This window comes from Myotis daubentonii, chromosome 3 (genome assembly GCF_963259705.1).
Source record: "Myotis daubentonii chromosome 3, mMyoDau2.1, whole genome shotgun sequence".
Taxonomy (NCBI): Eukaryota; Metazoa; Chordata; class Mammalia; order Chiroptera; family Vespertilionidae; genus Myotis; species Myotis daubentonii.
In genome coordinates, this window is record NC_081842.1 from 191,523,623 (window position 1) to 191,542,000 (window position 18,378).

At 46.6% G+C, this 18,378-nt stretch overlaps 1 protein-coding gene across 1 annotated transcript in view; it reads left to right on the top strand.

The window, feature by feature from the left end:
* Nucleotides 1–477: 477 nt before the first annotated feature.
* Nucleotides 478–18,378, top strand: part of LOC132231217 (E3 ubiquitin-protein ligase RNF220) — a 195,203-nt gene continuing 177,302 nt past the window's right edge. The window contains exon 1 of the mRNA XM_059689973.1: nt 478–1,217. Within this exon, the coding sequence (XP_059545956.1) occupies nt 593–1,217 (625 nt within the window). The 5' untranslated portion in view covers nt 478–592. The remainder of the gene's footprint in view (nt 1,218–18,378) is intronic.

Below are 18,378 nucleotides of genomic sequence, written 5' to 3' on the forward strand. Positions count from 1 at the left end.
GAAAAGAGGACTCATACACTGGGGGCGGGGGGGGGGGGGCGGTCATAGAGGTGGATCCTAGCCTCTGTTTGAACATCAGGCCTGCCATGAGTGGCGTATGCAGGTGGAAACCCTTTAAAATATAGACCCCCCACCTAATCTACTGGGTGACTTGGTCTTCCAAAGCTCATTTGCTCAGGGAATAGTGTATGTGGAGGTTTTATGATTTTTTTCCCTTTGCTGGGCTCAGGCGCATTTCACCCGGAACGTGTAGGGACCAAAGTCAGCTACGCGTACATCACAGTAAGTTGTCTATTGATTTTCCTGAATGAAAATGGTCTGATGCTGCTGCCCACTGGCTCCTGAAGCCTGTGGTGTCTCTTGCCTGAGCATCTGTAAGCCAGAAGGATGGTCTTTCGATCACTTGGGGTTTCCCTTTTTTCCTCCACTTAACCTTTCTCCATCCTCTTTTTTTTTCTCTTTGCTGTTTCTGCAGGTCTTAGAAGGGGATGATTCCCCAGTAACATTCCCTGCCCTGATCCAAGGTGCCCCTCAGCCTCCCTCCCAGGGAAGACTGCTTCTTGTGTGACGCGGGCCATAGGAAGAAACCCCAATGGACTTACACCGGGCAGCCTTCAAGATGGAGAACTCATCCTACCTCCCCAACCCGCTGGCATCCCCAGCGCTGATGGTCCTGGCGTCCACGGCTGAGGCCAGCCGAGATGCTTCCATACCTTGTCAGCAGCCACGACCATTTGGTGTACCTGTCTCAGTAGACAAGGACGTGCATATTCCATTCACCAACGGTTCCTACACCTTTGCCTCGATGTACCATCGGCAGGGTGGGGTGCCGGGCACCTTTGCCAATCGAGATTTCCCCCCTTCTTTACTACATCTCCACCCCCAGTTTGCTCCCCCAAATCTAGATTGCACTCCAATCAGTATGCTGAATCACAGTGGCGTCGGCGCTTTCCGTCCCTTTGCTTCCACTGAGGACAGGGAGAGTTACCAGTCAGCCTTCACGCCCGCCAAGAGACTGAAGAACTGCCATGACACAGAGTCTCCCCACTTGCGCTTCTCAGATGCAGATGGCAAGGAATATGACTTTGGGACACAGCTGCCATCTAGTTCCCCCGGTTCACTTAAGGTTGATGATACTGGGAAGAAGATTTTTGCTGTCTCCGGCCTCATTTCGGATCGAGAAGCTTCATCTAGCCCAGAGGACCGGAATGACAGATGTAAGTACTTTGGTGTGAGCCTTCCCTACCCCCAGTAAGCCCTGCCTTACAGTAGTGTTCAACAGGTCGTGGCCTTTTTCCTGTTCCTAGTAGTGGGAAGGGCCAGTTCCTTCCCATTCCATAGCTATGGAGTACTAACCTTTACTTGTCTCTGTCAGTAAGCATTGAGAGTTCTGTAGGAAATGTTTTCCTGAAGGTAGCAAGTTGGCCTCCACAATACCTTTCTCTGCAGGGCATGATTAGCTTATTCCCTGGGGACTCTGGAGTGAAGAGGGGTGCCATATAGGCACCAGGAGTGAATGTCATTTCATCGGAAAGTGTAGGTTCCAAGGGAATTTGGGGGGCCTGAAGAAACTCATCCATCCCTCCTCTCTTTGCTGTCCTCATTATGTTTCTCTGATCTCAGTATTAGATTTTAGCGTTTCCATTGTATCACATCCAGTGGACTCCACGTGATTTTATTGTCACAACTCTCAGCCCTTGTCCACATCAGGCTATTTTTCAGAGCAGGACAGAGGTGTCGTCAATCACCATAAAACATTTCAAACAGCTGTATTTTCCTTGCAATCGCAAGGCTAGAAAGCTGACTTCTCTTGGGATTTTACAGGTTTGCTGGATGCTTATTAAGGGGCCCACTTTTAGGACTAGATATGGTTGACCCACGTGACTGCTCCATATTTGATGTTCACAATTATTAATTTCCGCTTAAGGAACAGCTTTCTCATGTCCTCCAAGTGCCTTTTTGGGCTCTGGCTACCCTCACTAATAGTTGGAACTAAACCTTGATTTGGAACTTGTAGACTACGACTGCTGAACCCTGCAATCTTCTCATCTACTATAATAGAATATAACCAGAAAATAGTTGTGTTTTAAAGCTTTTGGGCTGTGGGTAGACAGAGCAGTTCTCTTCAAGTCTGGTGAAAATTTATGAACTGAGGGTGTTTTCCCACCCAACCCTTTGTTCTAAGGTTTGCTTCATTTTGTTTTCTTAAGAAAACTACACCTGAGGCTTGCTTTCCCCTCTTCTCTATGTCTTGTGCTCCGGTCCTCTCTATAACTACCAACACGAATACCATTTTTTTCTCTCTTCTCTTTATGATGCCGAGGAGAGTAATAGAGACATTGCAGCTCTCTCCCCTGTCGGCACTGCTTCCTCAGGCTGTCTCCTTGAATTAGGCACTGTGTTAACTTTCCTGCGCTAAAAGGCATCTGCCTAAACCCAGCGTACCTTTTCAATAAAAGTCATCATAAAATCAACCTGCCTTGTAAATCCATCGCTCTTTGGTTTTGAAATATGTTGCAAGTGTGTCTTTTATGTCAGCCTCTGTGAGCCTGAGACCTCCCCACTAAAGGGAGAAGGCTGCTATGTGACAGCACAACTGCCCGTGTGCTCTCTCACTTTTGCTTTAGCTCCTCTTCCACCTTTTCCCTTTCTGTGCAGCTGATGTGTGTCTTAGGATCCTGCTTTTTGGATACACCTACCTGCTGAACATAGGCTGGCTTTGTGTTGGTCTGTTTAATTTTATTTCAGTTTAGTTTTTATTTGTCAGTGTGCAAATGCTCAAGGCTCGCTGTAATCTGACCTCTGGCTAAAACTGCCCTGGATTAGGGTGTGACAAATTCTGTCCCTTTTTTCTGCAAATACAAGTTGAAAATGAAACCCTCTTCAAAAATAATGTGCCACAAAGTAACATCTGCAGATCAAGATGCCTTTCTTCTCTCCTAACATATCCAGCTTGTCCCCATCTATCTTTTTAGCCCAAACCTGTGTCAGACCCCCAGAGCCAGGAGGAAAGCTTGTTAGTCAAGTCAGAACTCATAGATGTGGATATCCATTCCCCTCTGAGTGTCAAAGCCATAACTCTTCTGTTTGCCTGGTTTGCATTGTGTGGTGGTGCCATCCCCCATGGAGATGGATCCCTCACACAGGAATACGCCTGGGTGGAGAAAAATTAAATGAGTCTGTCTCCCAAAGTGAAATGGAATTCTGACCTTGAAATTAATGAGATTCTGATCAGAAGGGTGGGGAAACTTCTTTATTTCAAATTGTACGGTTACATAAATTAGGGCCCGTTCTCCCTCTATTTGTTTAAAATATTCTTCCTTTCGAGAGTAGTTTGTGTTCTCCTTTTTTCTCTATCACAGATATTCAACCTATGGGTGTGCATGTGAGTGTGTGATGTTTGTAAACCCACATTAGTATCTAGAGTTGCATTTGGGACTAATCCTTAGCAAAAAACAAAGGTGCCAAGTGAAGAGGAGACTGCCCAGTGATAACCCTGGATCTGTGCTCCTCTTTCTTTCCTTTCCTCGGGCAGTGTGGCAGCCGTCACAGGGTGGTACTGCATAGCATCTGTGCTTTTGATTTTGAGTGTTTGGAAGGCAGGAGAAACATTTTTCTGTCGGGAAGGGTTGAAGAGGCCCCGTGACAAAGTCTGTAGCAGCTTTCTTGGCTCTTGTCATATGCTGATGTGTGTCAGAATATTTATGGTCTGTTTTATGTAAATACATATTTAAGGGCCGTTAGAAGGCCTGATTATTCCCACTAGATGCCTTTCAGATCCTCCCTACAGAACCGTTTTGAAATAAGTAATATTTCTCAGATAATCGAGTGACAGTATACAAGACTGCTTCCAAAGGGAGAGCTTGAGGGGCAGATGGGGCAGGGAGGGGGATGGTAATGCAAGAGGAGAGAGAATAGAAAGTGTTCAAGAGAGTGAAGTAATAGGTTAAGTGCCTTTTGCCCAGACTGCCAATATAATAAAATATAAACCATACATATTTTAGTTTTTATCCTTAAAATTTAGAGTTAATTTCTGATATGGTTGACTCATTTTTCAGTTCTCTTCATATAAACAATTTTTTTCATAAAGTGTAAAAAATGTTTTCATTAAATACAACAGTAAAACTCCTAAATAAGCATTTAGCAGGGGTGGTGGTGGTGGTGGGTGGTGTTGTTGTTGGTAGTGGTGGTGGTGTTACTGGGTGTGTGTGTGTCCCTTACATAGAGAAGTTTTATGACTGAGTTTTAGGTCAATGAAAAATCAGTTTTACAATGGAAACACTGACAGCTTTTACTGTTGCAGCCGCCCCCTGCTCACACACTATATCCATATGCAGATACGTTCACATGTGAGAGCATTTGAGAGAGGGGCCTGCAGACATGGTGTAATGTACACATGTTCTTTCCTTCAATCTGAGTGCTGGTAGGCAGGGTTTCTTTTGTGATTAAATACCCATTTTTTTGTAGGAAAAAAATGTAGCTATTTGGGTAAAGTATTGTGTCTCCTAGTACATGATTCCTGTTTGCTTGCCTCTTCATCTACCTGGCATCACAGGTGATTCCCAAGGTAGGTGTTGGGCTCTATGGGAAAAAAGAAGCCTTTACTCTACCGGACTGACTTATTTGCCCAGGAAAAAGGGAGAACTATTTTGTGAGAAGCCGCTCGTGGAGGATGCATAGTTCCCCAGGAAGGGGACTGAGGTAACTCCTGTTTATTGTCACTCCCTGAACCAGTCTCCCAGGGCTCCTTGTCCAGGGAAATGATGCTAAAATTTATGGACCAATTACAAATAGTCCACGTGTGTCTTACATATGAAGTGTCTACAGATATGTTTCCCAGGGCTTTTAAAATAAACATTTCCTCATTAAGGAAACTTTACAACAAAGGGAAGATACGCATTGTCTGCCGCCTTGGGCTAGAATCTATATATTTATTACCCCCTTAGTACTCTGGCTCTTATCACGTTCATTTCCTTATTTTCTTTGGACCACCCCTGGGCCTAGATTTCTGCCTGAGTGATGCAGTCTTTGGCCAGCCTGACCGTCTACCCACTCAGCCCCTGTTGGACTTGGCTTGTATGCATGCTTATTCGAGGGTTGAGAGGGACCAGAACTGGAGCGATGACTGGCCCTACCTTCTGGCTCACCTCAGGGATGGGCACTGATCACATGTGACCCTCGTATCTTGGCCTTTCCTATGGTTAGGCAGGTTCACAGGTAGGTAGGCAACTGGTAGCTCACAGCAACTGCAGAATGTTCTACTTTTGTTCTCAGATACTAAAAGCCCTGAGTAGAAAATGGTATTTTGTACTTGGAAATGTGCCTTATAAAGGCATGTGCCATTTAAAACCCTGTGTTCTAAGACTCAAATACCTGAGGGTACATAGGCCCCAAGCAGCCCAGACTGAGGAGGGGTGTTGCTAGGGGGGATACTTCCTAAGGGCCTGGGGCTGGGGTGGACAGGGACCCTAATTTGGGCTTCTAGGAGAATTGTTCTTGCTGGAAAGAATGTTTAGGGCAGTTCTCAGGTCACCAGGCTGAACTCCTGGATTGTAGCTGGAGCAGATGACCACTGTGAAAGGGTCAGCAAATCACCAGACCGAGATGGTCAGATGGTTTCCCCTCTGCTGACTGCCCAGACCTCGCCTGATTGTTGCTCAGCTGCTCCCCGGGCTCTCCCGGAGTCCCTTTAAGAACTCCTGTGATGTGTGTGGTTGGTTGTTCACTCCCAACACAGTCTTGGAGACTCCTTTTCATGCTGCTCGGTTTAATTGTCTTGTTGGGATAAAGAAATGTTTGCACAGCTAAAGTGGGGCCGGGCTGGACGGGAGCGGTCCCTGATGGCTGCAGAGCAGCTGGCCTGGCTTGGCTCGGCGCGCTGCCTGCCTGCCCGCCCGCCCGCCCGCCCGCGGCTGGGCTCGCTCCCGCTCCGGCTCTCGCTCTCCCGGTCCTCGCTGCACGCCGCGCCGCTCTGGTCGGCGGCTGCCTCCTCGCACGGCCAGAATGCCTAATCACCATGGTGAGAAAACGGACACCGCGGCCGCCCTCCCTCCTCGCCCGCGCCCTCCCTCCCGTCAATTGTCATGCAGAAGTGATCGGGCTGCCTTTCCTCGCGGCCGCCAGCCAGCCCCTCGCGCTCCCGGCAAGAGGGTGGCTGGTCATTGATCGTTTGGGGGAGGGGGCGCGGAGAGGCGCGACGCCGGGCCAGGGGCGTATGGACCACGGAGTGGGCCCCTTGGCTCCTGGAAAAGGACCCCCCAGCCTCCGCCACTGAGATGGCTTTCACGTGGTTCCAGACATGTTGGTGACTTCGCTGTCCCGCGGCCGGACTTGGAGGCTGCGGGAGAACTCCCGGCGCTGCCCCAGGCGGGCCCCGCGCCTCCGCCGCCGCCGCCGCCGCCCGCGGTCCCGGCCCGAGGGCGGGCCTGGTCCCCCACCCCCGTCCCGCCCCGCCCTCCACGTTCCTCGCCCCCGGGTCGCACTCGGAACCGAGCTCCTGGTTGGTTTCCTGTCCTCTGAGCCACAAAGACAGTGGGGCCGGGAGGGCAGTGGGGCCGGGAGGAGGGTGACCCTGGAGGGGGCACGCCCACGCGGATGTCGGGGTGCTGCGGCACCGGCGGGAGGTGCAGGTGGGCGGGTGGTGTAGTGAGGGGCGAGGGGGTGACCCCTGTGCAGGGAGGGGACGTGGGGGTGCAGGAGTGGGAGGAGGAATCGGGGAGGGCCCAGGGCGCGCGGAGGAGGGAGGATGGACGTGCACTTGCGCATCTGGAGCGAGCTGTTCCCTGGGCGCCGCAGATTGGGAACGTTTTCCCCGTCTTGCAATTCAAATCTGTAAAGCGTTCCGGGAACGTTTCCCAAGCCCGCGGCTTCGGGAACGGGAGGACGGCCGGTCTCCGGGGCGAGGCGAGTCGCGGGCGCCGAGGACCGTCAGAGGCTCGCAGCCGGCGCGGCGGGGCTCGGAGAATCGGGGTAGTTTCTGGAACTCTTCCCACGGGGTTTCCCGGGGCTGCCTTCCGGCCAGCCGCCCAGGTCGATTATTTGGTGGCCTTTTTTTGTTTGTTTGAAAACAAAAAACACACATTGTATCCAAATAACAAAAGTTGCCCTCCCTCCCCACCCCCTTTCCTCATTAGGCAAGGAAAAGGAAACTGAAAAATAGAATTATATTTTATATTGGTTTTTCTTACTTTTAACCCTTTTTAACTACTCCCACCTGGTTAATAAATATTAGCACACGTTGAAATGTATTCTTTGTAAATACTCAGGGTTTGGAGTGACAATACACTTAATAGTTATATTTTTACAATTTTTTCATATGTTTATATTTTAACTATTAACCACATCTGTTGTACACAATGTACTTTTTACAAATGTGTGGGATTTTAAAGTGATGATACTTTTTTGGGTAAAATCCACATGATTTTTAACACCAAAATAACAATAATTTTTGGATTTTAATATGCTCTTCCAACAGTTTAACAGCGGTTCTCTGTGCTATTTTACCCTCTTAAAAAGAGATGAACTACACACTTAAGAATAACTTATTGCTATATATCAGCTAAACTGCCTTAAAATTTTTTAATACCATTTAAATTGTGACATTTGTGGTTGAATAGAGTGGCTCAAAGTGTATGCTACAGGGTGGGAATTTGTGAATATCTCTATCTTGGGGGCAAGGGGGAGAATTTTCTACAAAAGAACTTTCACCTACTTTCTCTCTTATGCCTTTTCAAGGGAAAGATCCTGAATTGAGACTATGGGGTTAGGCCTGGAGGAATGATAGGCTGTGGTATGAATCAGTAAACTTGGTAGATGCTAAGTAAACAGCAATAATTTATTCCCTCCCAGCCTTACCCAGTAGACCAGATATTTCTATTATCTTAATCACATTTTAGTTTTAGTATTACAATTTTTTTTTTGCATTTATGCCGATCACAATGAAGGTTTCAGTAAGTGTTAATTTAGTGTTGAATAAATTGATGGTGATGACTATAATCTAATTTTTACTTTAAGTTTTTATCAATCTGTCACTCTTCAGCATTGTACTGGATAGTATCTATAAGACTGCTCTCCCAAAGGTACAGAGGTTTATGGAAAGAAAGGAAGAATTTATTTATGCCTTGAGGTTTGATAATGACAAAGGTAGGTAGAGAGATTTACAAGACATAAGTGAAATTTCCTTTCTCAAATATAGACTTATTTTGTTAATTATGTTGGCTACTAAAACAATCATAACTTTAAAAATAATCTAAAACTTTCTTTTCTTTCCTAACACTCTAGAAACCTAAAATTGGAGTATTTTCTCTTCCCAAATGTTTTCCCACAGCAATTACATCCCCTTCCATGGAGTCCACAAATACAGATCTGCTTTTGGTGTGTATTTTTTTGGGGGGCGGTGGGGGGAGTTCCTACCTACATCCTGGTTGAAGCTAGAAATATACAAGTGATATGAGGGCTTTGTAGATACATATAACCATTTGGCAATTCAGACATTTGACCATCCATTTTCTCAGTAGAATGTGTTCTGACTGAAGATGACCTAGAGCAGTGGTTCTCAACCTTCTGGCCCTTTAAATACAGTTCCTCATGTTGTGACCCAACCATAAAATTATTTTCGTTGCTACTTCATAACTGTAATGTTGCTACTGTTATGAATAGTAATGTAAATATCTGATATGCAGGATGGTCTTAGGCGACCCCTGTGAAAGGGTCGTTCAACCGCCAAAGGGGTCGCGACCCACAGGTTGAGAACCGCTGACCTAGAGGACGTGAAAGTTATGCTTTTAGGGGAGTGTACCCTGTTCAGCAGACACAAGCTGTAGGCAAGTCTAGAGCTCTGTGTGTGTGTGAAGAAGGAACCCTTTGGTACAGTCTCATGAGAAATCAAGCCCAGTAAGCCTGAGTGTGACTCACCAGACGAGGGTTGTCTTTTTCCACTGAAATTCATCTGCAGGCTGAGATGTATGGCTTTGCATCTCTCTTACAACAGCGGGCAGTCAGGAAGATGCAGGGAGGGGGAAAGGGCCAGCCTGGAGAGACCTTTGCTTTATCTTCAGGTGTGTGATTCCCATTTAGGTGCCAGCTAATCCTGTACTGCGCTCATTTGACTTTCCTTTTGGGGGTTTGACTTAAACCACGTCAGAGTGGCCTAGCATACTAAATGCCTGTTAGAAGAAAAAATGCTGTATTTGCCCCCTTTGAGCCACAACTTGAAGGTGTTTCAGATCAAAGGTGGGGAGACAATATAACATAATTATGAGTTCAGCCTCTGGAATAAAATCCTGACCCTTTAGCTTACTTTCTCCGTGACCCTGGGCAGATCACCTAACCTCTCTGGGCCTCAGTATTCTCACCTGTAAAGTGGGAACTAGACAGCCTTAAAGAGTTGTTGTGAAGGACTGAATGAGAGTAAGTACACAGATAATGCTTAGAGCAGTTACTCACACATACTAATACATAATGACTATTATTATTTCAAGGACAATCTGGTGGTATAATCTTCATTGTTAAAAGCACTGATGCGGCCCAACACAGGGTCCTTAACAACTAGCACGCATGTAGGATCCTTTTGCACACTCGCGCCTCATGGCAAAGTGGGAGGGAGAAGGCTCAGAACCCTTTTCTGTGATAACCAGCTGCTTTTCCTCCTTTCATTGTTATCCATTCACCAGGATTAGCCCTGGTGTCCCTCTGACCTGCTTCTCTCTTCATTTTGTTTAGAAGGAAGAGTAATATTAGAGTTAAAGAACCCGAATCTCTGAGTCAGGAAGGGACTTGACTAAGGTTAGATATCTATGCAGTGACTCAGGTTAGAAAATCTGAATCTCATCATATTTTCTTATTCTGAGTTTTGTATTACTAGATATTATTTGAAATAAATGGGCCATTAGAATTTGTGTGTGATAGAGATTTGGACGACATATAATCAGATTTGCTATAATGGTATTTGACTAGTATTAGAATTCAAAGTCCCAGAGTTTCAAGTATGTCCTTAGATTTTAAGTTATACAGGCACTTTTACCCTCTTGCCTATGTGAGAGAAATCTGTGAACCTTCCCCCATCTGTGTGTGTCACAGTCCCACAGCATGATGGATTGTCTCTGCTTGGGGGAGGCTTAGGATGGGGCTTGAAGGGGCCTTGTAGGTCAGGAGAGAAATACAGCAGCAGGACTGAGCTGGGGTGGGGGTGTGGGGAGGGATTAGCAGGGGAAGGGGAGGGCAGAGTTGGGCGGGGATGGGCCTCTTCCATAGTGTCTGTGTGCATTCTCTTAGGAGTAAAAGAGGGCTGTCCATTTCCCTGAGCACACAAATAAACTCAGTGTTTTTCTCTTTGTAGAGAGAGAGAGCCCTATGGGGCTTAGGAATACTAAAAATATGACTCTGCATGCCAGTGGGAGAGGATAGGAGAGAGAAAAACTGCCCCTCTGCCTTAGATTTGAGTCTTAGGACCTTAGATTTGATTCTGTTATTTAAATATAGTAGCTCATATTTGAAAAGTCTCTGTTCACATGTTTGTGTAGCTGAAATCGCCATTGGAAGCCAGTTGTTCAATACCTCAATCCCTATCAGTTCCTTTATGATGTCCTTTAAAAGAAGAGGTTCAGGTCGGTGCTGGGGACAAAGTGTCTCTAGATCATAGAGCACCCACTTCTCTTCTCTCCCTATCCTCAGTCCTGCCACATATAGACACAAAGGTGTATGGGAGGTAGGAAGGGAAATGCTGTTTTCATGTTTAGTTTTTAAAGAAGAGGCGAAAGTCTGGGATGTAGGCCCAAATGCCAAATCCTAGTTCTGAAGGAATTCTAGAGAAGGAAAGAGTTGGGTCTAAAAGATAGAGGTAAGGCTAAGTAATCAGCAGGATTGCAGTTAGGGCCTAGCTTCGGCTTCCTTCCTGAGCCGTAAAATTTTTTTAAAAAATCCTTAGAACAACAAAAGTCTGGACGCATGGGCTTCCTTCCTGACAGGCCAACCTGGTGGGGTTTCATTCAGACTGAGCAGCAGTCAAGGCTGATTTATGGTAGGAGATCCCAGACAGACGGGTGGGCTTAACCCTTTCCTAACCACAGAGATAGCGCACTGCAAACGCTGTCCACTTCTCCAACCTCCCATCATGATGTCTGCAGCTTTTTGTCACTTGTTCTTTACTGAAGGAGAGTACTTGCTGCTGAAGCACCTAATGTCTCTTCAATGAGTCGATGAGAAGTTGAGCGACTTGTAAGAGATCTTACCATCAAGTCTGTGACAGAGCTGGCATTGTGCCTTATGGCTCTTGGTGACATTATATTGACTTTGGAGCATTGTGTCCATCTTTGATCATAGGCAGTGCCCCCTGGAATCTGTATTGGGGTGGTCCTGTGAGCCTCAGTTCTACCTCTATATAATACTGGTATTGCAGAAGGCATATCTTAGGTGTTTATTGGTGGCATTGTGGATAAAATTGTGGCAGAGTACATGAGGCATGATTAAGTTTCCATACTCTCTCGGTAAAGAGTATGATGCAGTCATTAATACATTTATCCATTTATCCAGTATTTACTGACTACCTGCATTGTTTTAGACATCATATTAGGTGCTGGAGATATGATGATAAGCAAGACAGATTGTAGTCCCCTGCCTTCCTGGAGTTTAATAATTAGTAAGCAACTGCAGGATATTGGGAAAGGTACTATAATAGGGGAAGTATAAAATGCCATGGGATTAAGAGCAGGAGCACCTAATCTTGCCTAGGAGTCAGGGATAGCTTTGAGTTGATATCTGAAATCAAGAAGGAGTTGCTTACTCAAAGGGGCTAGGGATGGCCATTTGGTTTTCTGGACAAAGTACAGCATCTAAGAATGGAAGAAAGAACTTCAGAGCATCCAAGAATTGCTCACTCGATAAATAATAGAATTTCTCTCCACCAAGACCTGAGGCCTGACCTCAGATCTCTATAGTACTTCATCCTATATCCAGGCATTCTTTAGAAAGTCCATTTGATGCTTATGTGTTTAGAGGCCCAGTATCATGTAGGGTCTTACTTTTAAAACTTTCTTTTTGCTGCAAAAAGCTTTATTGTTTCCATTTGGTCCAATGCATGGGAGAGGGCTTCAGATGGTGAAAAGAATGGCTAGTAGTTTTGAGGGGAGGCTCAGGCAAAAGCCAGACACCAGAGAAATGCAGAGGGGCCCCTCAAAGGCTTCTGGGCTCCAAAGGCTCCTAGTCATGCTTGAGGGTGAGCCTTTCGAAGAGATATGTACTTGCCCAGCTCAGCCTGGGGCCAGCCTGCGGATGTTAGTCAGGTGTTGCCCATCTTCTTGATAAGTTTCACCTCCTCACCCTGGAAGTGGTTATCCAGGAGGTCACAGAGCTGAGGGTCTGCGCGGGTAGAACCCAGGACTTGTGGTCACAGAGCTGAGGGTCTGCGCGGGTAGAACCCAGGACTTGTAGCTCCAAATGGGCCTGGTTCAAGTTCTCTCAAGGCCATGGTGGCTTCCATAGCATCCTGAGTTTTGCCGCATTCGTCTTGGGAAGGCTTCAGCATGTCCTGGAAGAGAATGCTGCCATCGCACTGGTTTTGCATCTTTAAGAGACACTTGGAGCCCTCTCGCTTCTTCTCTGACAACTCCCTGAAGAAGTGGCCCATGCCCTCCAGAGCCACATCGGCATTGCAATCGAAATAGGAAGCCCAGGGGCAGGTAGGTGTAGGAGGCCCGCAGATGCAGGTTGGCCAGGCAGTTGACGGCAGCCTCCACCTGGGTGGAATTGTTCTGATGAATTTGGGAGCTCATGGTTGTTGGGCAATAGGGAGTTAAGGTAGAAAAACAAACAAACTTGTGTTGGCTGGTCGTAGAGGTGGTTCTGAAGGTAGTGACTGGAAAAGACGGTGGAGGGTGGTTGGAGGCTGAAAGAAGGAGCGTCCCTGGGTCTGTTCCATCCAAATACTGTTGAAGCAAGAGACAGATTCAGGACCACCGAGGGCACTGTAAAGTAACTTTCTATTCCATGCTTCTCTGCCTGGATCTATTTTGTTCATCAGTTTATTTTGTTCATTAGAATCCACATATGAGTGAGATTATGTGATAACTTGTCTTTCTCTGACAGGCTTACTTCACTTAGCATAATACTCTCCAGGTCCCTCCATGCTGTCTTAAAGGGCATGAGAGCCTTCTTTTTTACTGTATTCCATGATATAAATGTACCACAGCACTTTTATCCACTCATCTGCTGATGGGCACTTGGGCTATTTCCAGATTGTAGCTATTGTAAATAGCACTGCTATGAATATAGGGGTGCATATATTCTTTCTTAGAACAGACTAACGAATCTTAGAGGGAAGGAGGATGGGAAGAGATTAACCAAAGAACTTATATGCATAACCTGGGGGGTGAGGTCAATGGAGGAAAAAGGGGACCTCTGTAATACTTGCAATAATAAAGATAAATTTTTTAAAAATAAGGTAACTTTCTAAAGATAAATCACTATGAAATACTTTCTGACGACATAGGATATCTTATGAGCACCCAGACCATGCTTGGTGTGAAGAAGACACACAGGAAATGTTTGTTGACCTGAAGGAAAGTCATTACCATGTGGATGTTTAGTGAGGTAGATCAAGGGCCCTAGTCTCTTGACTAAAGTTCACGCTCAGCTCTATACTTTGCGTCGCACAGAGACCTGATAGGTCTCCAGACCTAGAGTCCTCCCTTAGCCGTTAAACTAAGCCACATAGCACCAGGGATTCTTGGCATGATTTCTTGGCAAAGTTTCCGATGGGAGGTGCATTGCTCAGGCTTGGCTTTCATGAGGGAGGGTAGGCGTGCAGTGCCAAGACTATTGAAGAAGGAAAAAAAAGAGACGCACACTGTTGTCGCAGCCCGGCACACGTAGGCATACTGAAAACAGTTCCTTCCAGCCACTGCCTCCGTGCTCTGCCATTCCTCTTGTGGTTTTCCTTCCCCGGCCTCTTTATCGTCATCATCTCTCTACATCCACAGCATTTCCTGAGCTCCTGTGTGTAGAGAGCCGTGCTCAGTGCTGTTGCAAGGGCATCAGAGAAGTAGGAGGTGAGACTTCCTCTTCTTGAGGGCCTTATGGTTAAGGTGAGTACTTAAGATATATATATATATATATATGAAAAAGAAATGTTAATATATTTAAAAAACCCAGACAATCAGGGCTCTAGGATTTCAGGAGAAGGAGTAGTCCCCCAAGGCTGGGTTCTCAGAATGTGACCTAAGGACCATCTGCTTCCGGATCACTTGTGGTAGTGGTGGAGGAGGGTCAGGGTGGAGAATGCTATTTATAATTTAGATTCTCAGGGCCCACACCAGATCTCAGGGAATGTGGCCTGGAAAACCGTAGGTGTAGTAAGCAGGGGATTCTTATGCTCCTTAAAGTTTCTGAATTACTCACCGTGGGGTGAGAGTTTCAAAGACAAGCTTCCAGAGAGGAGTACAGCCTTGGAGGAAGGGGAGTTAGGACTAGACCAGTGGTCGGCAAACTCATTAGTCAACAGAGCCAAATATCAACAGTACAATGATTGAAATTTCTTTTGAGAGCCAAATTTTTTAAACTTAAACTATATAGGTAGGTACATTGTTATTAACTTAATTAGGGTACTCCTAAGCTGGCCTTTGCTAAAAACGTCCTTAATCTGATTGAGGTACATTCACTGAGGTCAATCCCTTCCAACTCTCCCATCCACACTCGTCTCATATACTTGGCACCTAAAAAAATGTTTCATTTTATAATAATAAAGCCACCAACACAAAATAATTACAATTCTTAAATTGATGACAAAAATACCTGTAGGATTTGCAGCTGGTTGGAAAAATACAGGTAACTTTATGCTTCAAGTAGGTACTTTTGTCACCCATGTGTGATTTGCGGACGTGACTAGCACTAACCACTGCACAATGAGACTGCTGACTGACTGGCTCACTCAAGTCGTGCATGCATCGCGTCCCCCCCCCCCCCCCCCCCCGCCCCATGCTGCGTATCCCGCGGCCCGCCTGCGCCTCGTCTCCTGTCGCCCAACCGACCGACACCCCCCACTTCCAAACCACTTCTTCAAAATAGACTCGCCCAGGCTGAAAACTGACTTCTGCGCATGGGCCACGAAGTTTCCATTGCAGTGTACGTGGGTGCCCGCACGTGGTATTTTGTGGAAGAGCCACACTGAAGGGGCCAAAGAGCCGCATGTGGCTCGCAAGCTGCAGTTTGCCGACCACTGGACTAGACAATTGGAGAGGAAAAGTCTGGGATTCCACCGAGGAGCCCAGGAATGATCGAATAAAAGACACAGGGTCTGCTCACGACAGAGCCTTTCTCTCCAGCCTCCCTTCGGCAGTTGGATCTGCCCAGCTGCCTCGAGTTCCCCCCTTTGCCTTTGCTCCTCCTCGGGTTCTTTCTGTTTTCCTCCGATTGCTGATCAGCTGGTTGTCTATGCTCAGACAGCCCCTTTCTTGGTGCAATATTGTAATTATGAGACAGCCCAGCGGAGGGGTTCACAGTGCTTAGCCAGATGTGAGGGAGGCCAGTCATGCTTTGGTGCTCCTTGGGGCTCCAGCCAGCTTGCCTTCTCACTGCTGTTATACTGCCCAGAAGGGGCTGCAGAGGGTTTTTGCCAGCTTATTCTCTCCTCTTCCCCAGCCCTTAAGCTTTCTTCTTATGCTAAAATGCTCATTTGTAAAGAAATAAGGGTTGGAGGATTAGAGGAATCGCTCAGTGGCAGAGTTACTCACCAACACCTGCAGATTGTCAATCTAATTGAAACTTTAACCCTTCTGGGGGCAGCTGCCAGAGGGTAGAAGTGAACCTGGTGCCAGGTTCAGGTGACTTCAGCCACCTGTATACAAGTGGATGTTCTCGTCAATCTTGGTAGTGGACTTGGGGGTGGTGTCCTTTTCCCAACACACTTTCCCCCTTTTAAACATTCATGACATTGTCTTGCATGAATTGCTGAATTGTCCCTCCTCCGTGGGCCCATGTCTGTTTCCTTGTACATACAATAATCTAGTGTTTCTCATGTAGCACCTAGCTCAGAAATACTGGTGGGAATAAGTGAACCCAAACCACTGTTTTCTTGGCTGAGCTGTGCTGGCTCTCCCACTTTGACATAGTCTGAAGGACCACCCAGGGCTGGGCACCTCCGGGCATCTTTACAAGTGGGAAGCGATGACTAGAAATGGAGGCATTGAGAACAGGTCAGTGATAGGCCAAGAGCACAGAGTCAGAAGCTCTGGCATGTCATGTACTATCTGTGTAACTTTGTTCCTCTGAGTCTCAGCAACTCATATCTAAAATGGGAGCTAGCGACTAAGCCTTGCTCTACTTAAAGGGCTGTTGAATCTGAAAAGATAACACAGGCGTGTTTTGTCATGTAAAAGTAACCATATGAATGCCTCCCACCCCTCTGCACGCACACACCCCCACACACAAAAACTTCCGTTCCTTCCAAGAACTTCTGTCTGAACAGTAGAATGGTCTTAGGAGACTAAAGTAGTTTATGAAATACCTGAGTATTCAACCTAGAGGGAGCCCTCTTACATGCTGTTCATCCTTGAAGTGGGCTCCAGAAGAGCCTGCATTCCCTGACACTGGCTGTAGGGTTATTCTCCTCCGTGGTCTGGGGCGAAAGTGTTTTGTAGGCTTCTGGTGAATGTAGATTGGCAGGCCACTTCCTATGCAGACCTGTGGCATCGCAGCTGAAATGTTATTTTACCAGATTACCACTGAAAGTAATTTAGCCTCTGCCTTTCTTCTCAGCAAGGTTCAGGGCACCTTTATTTTTTAGTTTCCAGGGCCAGTGAATCTATTCCTACTTGGTGTACGGAAATGTTTTGGCTCAGAGGTGTAATGTCTCAGCCTGAAGAATGATAGGCAGGATCCAGATGAAGGTGGCTTTCTGCCCGACACCTTTCTTAGGCTGCGAGAATAGCCATGCTCACGGGCAGTATGACAAGATGAAGAGGGCCGGGTCAGATTTGGAAGGATTTGGAAGGGCTTGCCCTCAGGAGAGAGCTTTAGAAGTCAGAGCTGAGCCAGGAGGAATGGAAAGAGCAAGCGTTTGAAGGAGGCTTTGCTTGTGCGGTAAACTTCACTGTGTGATTATTTAATAGACCATTAACAAGCAGATTCATTAACAAGATCTTAATTAACAAGTTCCAGGGTTATTCCTCCAACTTCCCAGGGGAACTGTTCTCCTCCTATTTAGTCCCAGAGACTTCCTATCCTTAAACTCACCATACCAGACGCATTTAAATTCAGACTTTTTATTGCAAGTGAAATGACTGCAGGCAAAGGCAGGAACATAGCACTACTTCTAATAAGAATAGCTAACACCTTCCAAGCACTTTCTATGTGTCAGGCACTATTCTGAGTGCTTTACAGGTAATTATTTATTTAATCCTCATAAAGTCCCTACGAGATAGGTATTGTTATTATCTCCGTTTTACAGATGAGGAAACCGAGGCACTGAATGTTTAAGCAATGTGCCCATTGCCACGAAAGCAAGAAATAGCAGAGATGTGATTCAGACCCAGGCAATCTGGCCGCAGAGTCAAAGGGAAGGAGGAAAACCCCAGGAGAGGGAGGCCTGTGGGGCAGATTCTCAAGGTAATAAGACTAAGACTAATACTTGTATCTGCTCATTGTGTGCCAGACACTGTTCTCAGCACTTCATGTGTGTCGGTTGTGTCCATCCTTGAAGAAATTGCGAGAGCCTCTTGTAGTGCGGCAGCCCTTAGGCATGATCTGTTTTGGCCCACTCACAAGCCTTCCTCACCTGCACTGTGAGTGCCTTGAGGTGGGACTGTATCTTATTCATCTCCATTCCCAGTGCCTAATGGATTGCCTACAACTTACTAGTTACGATCTCAACAAGTTTGTCGAACATAGCCCTTGATGGGAGGGGGAGGATGGTTTAGCATCTGCTATCTCCTAATGCCCCATGTGGTACAGTGCCTGTCTGAGACAGCACTTTACGATGTGGCAGTGCAAGAAGAGCTAAGTCTGTGAGACGCACCAGGTGCATCTGGTCCTTCTGTGCCTCATTTTCCTCAGGGTCAACTGGGACCAGCATCAGTACCAATCTCTTAGGGTTATAGGACTAAACAAGTTAACATGAAATAAAGTGAAGTCCTAAGAACAGTGCCTGGCACAGTGTGAGCCTTTAATAAATGTGAGCAGTGATCACTATTATTAGGGCTTAGGCACAGATTTGAAGTCTCCTGAACCAGGATCTGACCCCCTGCCTCTACCCTCGATAACATTACAGGGACAACAGCTCTGGGGGGCCCTGGTCGCTGATGGGGTTTGTGCAGTGTGTGACAGGTCTTCCTATAGCCCCTCACCCCCCCCCCCCCCCCGCCAAATTTTACCAATTGATGTTAAAAAGAT